Source organism: Coenobita brevimanus, chromosome 43 (assembly GCF_032717465.1).
Source record: "Coenobita brevimanus isolate Jiangsu-jjx chromosome 43, ASM3271746v2, whole genome shotgun sequence".
Classification (NCBI taxonomy): Eukaryota; Metazoa; Arthropoda; class Malacostraca; order Decapoda; family Coenobitidae; genus Coenobita; species Coenobita brevimanus.
The window spans coordinates 22,656,972-22,666,218 of record NC_136996.1 but is presented as its reverse complement, the minus strand read 5'-3'; the positions used below and the strand labels follow the sequence as shown (position 1 = coordinate 22,666,218).

At 42.5% G+C, this 9,247-nt stretch overlaps 1 protein-coding gene across 1 annotated transcript; it reads left to right on the top strand.

Moving 5' to 3' along the window:
* Positions 1 to 312: 312 nt before the first annotated feature.
* On the top strand, positions 313 to 765 carry LOC145397852 (uncharacterized). The gene has a single exon (XM_080270889.1). The coding sequence runs from the start codon at positions 313 to 315 to the stop codon at positions 763 to 765; it is 453 nt and encodes a 150-aa protein (XP_080127015.1).
* The last annotated feature ends 8,482 nt before the right edge of the window (positions 766 to 9,247 follow it).

Sequence of the window (9,247 nt, the reverse complement as noted above, 5' to 3'; positions counted from 1 at the left end):
ACCTGTACTTAGAGCATGAAATCTGTTCGTTATTTCCAACCTAAAGTAGGGGGTGGTGATATTCTGCCAAAGTGATTTTTTCCTGTGCAGTACCCCTCTCAGATTATGGACACGGTATAGCTGAATCAGAAAATACCAAAATTTGACCTCTCAGATGATGATAACCTCCCTATACATAGCTTTTGAAAGTTGTCACCCTAAAATTCACACCAAAGGCGTCAATTTTGCTGTCTTAACAACACTTATTTTTCTTATTCAGGTTCTTCTAATGAACAAAAGGCTGCAGCAGTAGTACGGTACCAGCATGTAGATATGGCTACTGACAGAACAAGATCACATTCTAGGAAGATACTTTGTAGTGTGGACTATGTGGAGAAGGGAGAATTTCCACATCGGGTGTTTGCAACAGGAAGAGATGTCATACAGAACATACTGTATTTGCGGAAACTTACCCGAACTGGTCAGGCTTATCGCTCCAATAATGAAGCAGCTCAGCTACTTGCAGAACTTATTCAGGAACACTGGCTCTTTTCCAGCCTCTACACCATCCACACCAGACACATAGAGAAACACATTCTGAAGCTCTATGGAGACTTTGTGACTCTGGTTCAGACATGGAAACAGAGACAAAACCACAGTGTTGTCAAGAGAGCAGAAACCTTCAAAAATCATGCACAGGAGGTCTTTGGTATCTTCTGCCAGGACTCTGTAATACGCAAGAAGCTGGAACAGAAACATGGGATGAGAATGACCGACATGGAGTAGGACTTTCTACAAGATCAGAGAACCCAGAGAAAGATGTATTGTGAAGACCTTGTTGATCTCAAATGGATGAAAACAATGGAACGCAGGCAAAAATGAGACAAGATGCAGAAAAAGAGAAAGAGCTGAGTGAGCCAGTTGGCTCATTTGACTTTGGTGAGCAGTCAGACTCAGAGGAAGGTCACCAGAATATGGATACAGATGGAGGTGGAACTTTCTCTTCTAGTGATGAAAGTACCAGTATGAGTGTGAGTGACCCAGAAAAGAGCCACTAGTTCTCCACAGCTATAGTTGCTCACCCAAGTGATGAACTGCCACAAAAATACTAGCTTACCCGTGAGAGCATCAGGAAAGTGCGACCAGAGCATTATGATACTGTTGATAAACTGAAGAGCTGCTGCCACATGTCTGAAGCACAGGCTGTAGCAGTCGCCATCACAGTTGGAATCCGCATGTTTGGCAGAAACTGGAGGGCACACGATGAACCAGAGGTCATTGATTTGGACACCCTGCCAGAATCCAAGAGTGTCAGGGAAGCAGGCAAGAGCATTGAGGTGTTGTCACTAGATGAGACTGTGAAGATCATGAACTCTGATGAACAAGTCGTGGTGACCTGTTCTGATGATGGCTCAAAGAAGCAGGGGGCTGGGTCATTTTCTGTTCAGGGTATCACAAGTAACGGAAAATACAGATCACTGCTCACAAGGAGCATTGCTTCAGAGTCCAGAAAGAACTTAGCTGCTATTGAGGTGGCAGTCCTTGAAATTCTGGCGGCAGCAAGTGGCGTTGCAGCCAAGACTCTGTTCGAGAAACTTGACTTTGTGATCACAGACCAGACAGCTTACAATATCAAAGTGGATGAACTGGTGGCAGAAAGTCTTGACTCTGAGCACATTCATGATCATCTGTTCTGTAATTGCACCCAAGTCAGATGTTAAACAAGGTCATTACCAAGCAGTGGCTGAAATAGAGAACACACTGGGTAAAGACAAGATCTACTCAAACTTCCTTGTTAATGCAACAACAGCAGCAACGAGTGTCACTGAACAAGCCCTGGACTGCATGACTAGACTTATCAATCATGACTGATCGCAAAATTTTCATGGAACAAGTTGCATGAATTTCACCTCCACATAACCCCACCCAAACAAGTCTGTCAGCCTCAAGGGTGAGCGTTTCAGATACTTGACGCTGACCTGTGCCATCAGTCTGTACCATCTGGATGATGTGGGATCCTATCTGCAGAAGTAAGAGCACATTACCAATCAGCTGGCCTGCATTGTGAGGTGTTTTCTGGATTTGGATTTCCTGAAGGTGATGCACTGTGCAGGTGCTCTCCTTGGACTTCATCTGGTTGAACCACACCTGTCTCTGATCAAGTCTGTTGAAACAACATACAGCAAGATCATCCCAACATTTCAACAGCTGTACCTTGAAATGAGGGATGTAGACCTAGTCACCTTGTTGCAGGCAGAAGAACCAGCATTCAAGCTTGTTTTTCAGGAAAGGTTCCAGCATACAACGTATGGTGAGGACATCTGCAGTGCCATATTTGAAGTAGCAACCTCATTCCAACCTGAGGTAATCAAGCTCCTGAAGATGATCATCCCCAAGCTGGCTACTGGCTTTCAGAAGCAGAAGGGCGATATCTTCAGCTTTGGAGACTGCGACAAGTCTGCAGAAAGTTCTGTCACTCAGATGGATCCAAGTCCTCAGACCTCAATGATCGAAGACAACCAGGGTCTTTCAGGAACTATGGCAGGATGATCAGGAAAGGAGGAAGGATACCAGAAATCATGCTGGCTTGGAACACAGAGCAAGCGGAAGTGAAGAAGCAGGGCCTACAAGACAAGGGGACTGCTAATGTAGCGGTAGATCGTTGGAGAAACAAAGACCTTAATACACTGAAGGGAATGGGAGGCCCTTTTACACCAGCTGCTGAAGTTTATGACTATGTTGCAGCCACTGACATAGATGAGGGCACCAAAGTAGGATGGCTCTACCTGGAAGTTCGTTATTCTCGGGCCACGTCACTCCCCCTCTCAAAGGCCAATGATCTGCTCCGATTGATTAAAGACCAGAAGAAGCTACCAGTGAACACCTATATAGTCAGTCTTAAGCTGTATCTTGTTAACATTACCTGTAATGCAGAGGTGACCCTGAATGACTTCAGTCAAGCCATGGACACAATTTTGAGCCAGCAGAACTAACTGTTGGTAAACGGGCTATGTACCTTGACAAACTGTGGACTGGACTTCCTGAAACTGAACATTGTGGACTTAAATCCTAACATTATTCTTTGTGAACTGTATATATGCTGTTAACAGAAATTTTGCTGTTTATGCCTTCTGTCTCCTATAAGTAAAAAGCCACTTATTTGGTTTTCAGTGTTGGATTTCAATTTTCACTACTATCGGGTGGCGTTTTGAGAGGGTAAAATGCTAAGTTTGGGGGGAGAGGGTCCACATTTCAGGGGGTATGTACGGGGGGAGGGGGATTAGACTTAATTTTTAGCCAACCAACGCTATTTTCTCACACAGATAGACCATCTCCTTATTTTAGAGGGGGTATTTGAAAATTATGGTACTAACACCACCCTCTACTTCATGGCTGCTTTGTTTTCGTTTACTTTATTGGGCATATCTCTTTATTTTTTATCATCTTCTTACTTTCACTTCTGAAACTGAAGCTGGTTGTGCAACCCACTATTCTATGGTCACTTCCTTTATTTACTTTGTTAGTAATTGTAACATTTGTGATCGTGATATTCCTATCTTCTGTAATGAAGTCGATTTCATTCTTTATATCTCCATTTGGACATCTCCAGGTCCATTTTCTTACTGTTCTTTTGTGAATGAATGTTCTCATTTTTCTCATGTTGTATATTTCAGCAAAATTTACCATTTTTCATTTTTCATTCTTTTCTCCAACTCGAAATTTTCTCATACATGCTCTCCATTTTTTGATTTCAGAACTTTTCCATTGAAGACTCCCGTGGTATAATATTTTTGGTCAGTTCTTCTTTCATAATCTGGGAGATGTTGTTAAAGAATGTTTCAATTTCTTCATCTGAGCTTTGAGAATTCGGTGCATAAACTCGTACTACTTCAGAGTATATTTTTTGCTCAGTCTAATTACAGTCCATGCTGCTGTGCCAGATACACTGCTGAATTTAACAAGGATGTCTGCAAGATTTCTGTAAGTTAGAAATCCTACACCACTGACACTTCCATTTTGCCTTCCTCTGTCGTAAAATGGGTGAAACTGTCTTCGAGCTGAATTACTTTTTCTTCTTTTCTGTGGATCTTAATCAAACCTACAATATCCCACCTAATGTTTTCCAGTTCAATCATTAAGTCATCAAGTCTTTAATCTTCCGCTAGGCTTCTCACATATCATGTAAAGATCTTCATACTTTCAGTTTGATTAATATCCCAGTCTCTAATTTGCCGACACAGTGCCTACTTTTTTGGTGGCACACTACCCGTAAGCACATGAGGCAGTGCTGTTGGACAATTAGTAGACGATGATCCAACAGGAACGCCCGTCATATCATTGGGAACTGAATTCACGTTTGGTTGGAAGGATTGTGGCAAATAACCTCACCTCCCTGCCACATAGTTTCTGGTGAGATGTAATTTTTTTTTGTGCCACCTTATTTAGTATATTCGGTGGAGCTCTATACTCTATATCTATATGGGGTCCCATGGTCCACGCCGTCCAGGACGGTACCTCATATATCTATATGGCCTTCTTTTAGCCGCCACCCGGTGACGCGCCAGGCAGCAGTGGGTTCCTGCCCCTGGATGTACATACGGTACATCTTATAAATATATATATATATATATATATATATATATATATATATATATATATATATATATATATATATATATATATATATATATATTATGTTCTATCTAAATGTAGCCCGACGCCCCAATCCCGCAACAGGTGGCCGCAGACACAACGCCTCCCAGTCGCTCTGTCGCCACCATTTGACTGCCCTCTCCCCAACTTACTCACCCCTCCCCCATATACCTCTCAACTCATCCCTCCACCTCATCCTTGGTCTCCCCCTTTCTCTCCCTCCCTCCACATCACCTTACATGCATCCTCTTAGTCAGTCTGTCATTCTCCATTCTCTCCACATGTCCAAACCACCTCAGTGTATTTCTCCTAATTTTCTCAGTCACATCCACATCCATTTACTACGCTGGGTGGTAACAATATAACCAAATTATGGTGCCTGGTGGTTAGTGGGTAATTAAGGTCCTCCAGTCGGATTAAGCCTGTGTAGGTTTGTATCCAAGGGGTGGTTGGGGTTTACTAATCACGTAATGCCACTCAGGGATGAGTGAGGCTGGTCACTCTCGTTTTAAATGTCAGGACCAACTTATCTAACCCCGTGTTCCTACGCTCCTCATGAGGCGACATAGGATTGGATGATGGATGGATGGATGGATTAGTATTATTATTATTACTATTATTATTATTATTATTATTATTATTATTATTATTATCAATTCATTTATTTATTTATTTTCATTATTATTGCTTCATCTACCCATCATCCGATCTTGTGTTGCCCCATGAGAAGACTATAGTCGGACTCGCGCCCGTTTGCGGCTGTGGTGTGGCCCGCACCTGTGTACAGTGTTGCCACGTTTTCTATACCGTTATCTCTCTCTCTCTCTCTCTCTCTCTCTCTCTCTCTCTCTCTCTCTCTCTCTCTCCTGGCGGGAGATGTGAGCCACCCTGAGTACTTTTGATTCTTTTATAAGTTGTTTATAATTGTGCTTTCATTTGTTATTTTGGTTTTGTTGTATTTAGTGATATTTATCATTTTTTGTATACGGCGACAGATGACCTGTTATTGCAGTACCATGATTGATTTTCATTCATTCATTCTCTTTCCCCTTCCTCCATCTCTCTCTCCACACCACCCCTGAGGTCAAGGCCACCGACTGGGTGTGGAAGTGTTGCCGCTCGCGAGTGAATATTGTTTTTTTTTACTTCAGTATTGGCATATGCCTACTATTTTGTCCTACATATTAGCTTATGATTATAAATGTGATTATTCCTCGCCCTTAAAATTACGGTAAAAGCCAGTAAATGTGAGCATTTTTCCCTAGCAACACCTGTACAAGCTATCCTTGTGTCTACGGAGGGGTACGTACTTTATCTTAAGCCAGACTGGGTGTGTCAGTGCTGCCACTCACAAGAATTATATGAATTATTTCTTTTACTTTGGATATTGGCATATTTCTTCTTTTTTCAGGCTCATTCTCTTATATCCATAACTGTAATATTATTACCCACCCTAAAACTACGCTAAAAAACATTAAAAGTGACTACAATTTCTTTTAGCAACACTGTACAATATGTATGCCATGTTTCTGTGTTACTGTATAAATATTTTATGCATAATAAGATTACTGTTGATTCATCCATCAAAATACACAAGTGTAAGTTTTATTCATCTGAATTTATCGAATTTGTGATGCCTTGTACATAAATAGCTTCCGTTTCACATCGCAAGTTGGGGAAACGTGGCACCATTGTACACAGGTGCGGGCCACACCACAGCCGCAAACGGGCGCGAGTCCGACTATAGCTGCCCGGGGCTAGGTAAGTTGGTCCTGACATATAAGATGAGTGATCAGCGTCACTCATCCCTGAGTGGCATTTCGTGATCAATAAGCCACATCTACCCCTTGAATATAAACCTCAACCTGCTTAATCCGATTGGAGTGCCTTGATTACGCATCAAATTACCAGGCGCCATAATTTGGTGTATGGTTACCACCCAGCGCAGTAAACCGTTTCCTGGTGTACAGGGAACCATAAGCTTGTCACTCAGTATAGAGTCATCCATAGCCAGAAGGAAGAGGAAAGAAAGACGGAGAGAAAGACAGAAGAGGGAGTGTCAAGTCACCCGCAGGGAGAAGGATGAGGAAATAATGAAGGAAAGAAAGACAGAAGATGAAGGAAAGAAGAGAGGAGAGGGCAGACACCTAAAGTAGCATTACATCGAGTGAGTGGATGGTGAGCTTCCCCACCTACCACATAATAATAATATTATTATTATTGTTACTGACTCAATCGGATATGTATAGCCTATGTGAAGCTGCAGAATGTGGTGAATGTTTTTGGCGTATCCGATAGAACCAGGATTCCGGGGGCTTGAATGATGAATGAATGGAAGCGTGGCCCATTGGACTGGGCAAATTTGGGCTGTGTGGACATTGCTACTCCTCACCCTGCCCTAGGGTGGGAATGGAGGTCTGGATGATGATGATGATAATTGTTATTGTTATGATGATGATGATGATGATGATGATGACGATGATGATGCTTTATTATTATTATTATTATTATTATTATTATTACTTTGTGGTGAGTGGGGGCGCTCACCATCCACTCACTAGATTTAGTGCTTCTTTGGGTGTTTGCCCTTTCCTCTCTTCATTCCTTCCTCCTCTGTCTTTGTTTCCTTCATTCTTTCTTCTGCCTACGGGTGACTTTACAGTACCTCTTCTGTCTTTCTTTCCTTCATCCTTTCCTCTTCCTTTTGCCTATAGGTGACTCTGCACTAAGTAACAAGCCAAATGGTTTCCTGTACACCAGGAAACCATTTGCTACGCTGGATGTTAACCAAATAACCAAATTTTGGCACCTGGTGGTTTATTGGGAATTTAAGGCGCTCCAATCGGATTGAGCTGGTGTAGGTTTATATCCAAGGAGTGATTGGGGTTTATTGCTCACGTAATGCCACTCAGGGATGAGTGAGGCTGGTCACTCTCATCTTAAATTTTAGGACCACTTTGCCTAGCCCTGGACTCCTACGCTCTTCATGGGGCGGCATAGGATTGGATGATGGATGGATTATTATTATTACTACTACTACTATTACTGTTACTTCTGCTACCACAACTACTTCTACTACTACCACTTCTACTACTACTACCACTACTACTACTACTACTACTACTACTACTACTACTACTACTACTACTACAACTGCTCCTACGACTACTACTACTAGTACTACTACTACTACTATTGCCACCACCACTACTGCTACTTCCACTATTATTACCAGTAATAGTAGTAGTAGTAGTAGTAGTAGTAATGGTGGTGGTGGTGGTGATGGTGGCAGTAGTCGTTACAAGCCCAAGCACGTCTAAGCGTGAGCTCAGTGTACTGCAGGCCAAAGCTGACCTCTTCCACAGTCCATCAGAATTCTTTCTAGGATAGGAAGGTGCCTGAAGGACGTTTGTATAACCGGGCAACTAGTCACACACCTGCCACCACATGAAGGCGCCAACCCCATTACCTGAATGTGTCTAAGTGACCCAAATTCGATGTGAATGTCCGTTCGCTGCCCTTACTGAATCAGAATAGACGTGAACAACCTGAGTGATTGTTGGTCAATACAGCAAAATTTATAAAACAGTTCAGTAGTTTTTCTTTTGAGGGCTACGTTAGATGAAAGTTATGCCGGCTGACGGTTATGCTGGCACGACGTAGGTACACAGTCGACGAGAGTACTTGGTTCTTTTTCGTTTCCCGATAATTACTAGAGAACCACATCTGGTCTCATAAAAGGGTTGGGAATATTTAGGTCAAGGTGGCGTCACACTAGACCAAAAGTGAATAACATGCGAGCCAGTTTTGAGAGCCAAAAAGGTTAGCAGAGACCAGGACCCACCTATACCAGGTCAGCCAGCCTGCTCTGTTCGCGCAGGCGATTAATGGGTGAGTGAGGTGTAATGACGTCAGCTTCGCCTCTTGGTCACCAGCATTGCCGCAGAAAGCAGGTCAGATTCCTGTATACACGTGTTGAGTGCGGTCGTGTTTTTTGTTTTAGAGGGTGAGTGGGTACTGGTGGAGGAACAGTGTAAAATTGGGAACATGCCAAATGTCTGTGCAGTGTATGGATGCAACAACAACAAAGTTAAGACAAAAGGTTCAGGAATCCGTTATTTTGGATTCCCAAATGACGCACATTACAGACGCATATGGATCAACTTGTGTTGTCGTGCTGATGATTTTAATGTAAAGAATGCTGTTGTCTGTTCTGGTCACTTTACTAAGGATGACTACACTCATGACATGAAGAGCAGACTACTTGGAATTGAGAGTCCTAGGACTAAAAGACTCCTGAAGAATGAAGCTGTGCCCTCAGGTTTTCTGCATAATGGTAAGTTAACTTGAAAGCAATAACTCTGATTTTGAAGAATTTACATTATCAATACTCTTCTGATAGTCTCTAGAAGGAAATGTCAATGGGAGAGAAAGGGCAATTATGTAAGGGATCTCTCCCATTGGCATTTCCATCAATCATTCATGTTCACTCAGCTCTCCACATCTGCTTCCTATTATTTCCCCCCCCCTCTCTCTCTCTCTCTCTCTCTCTCTCTCTCCTTTGCCATTTTGAAATATAATTACTTCCGTTTCAGTTACAAATCCAGCGGAGATG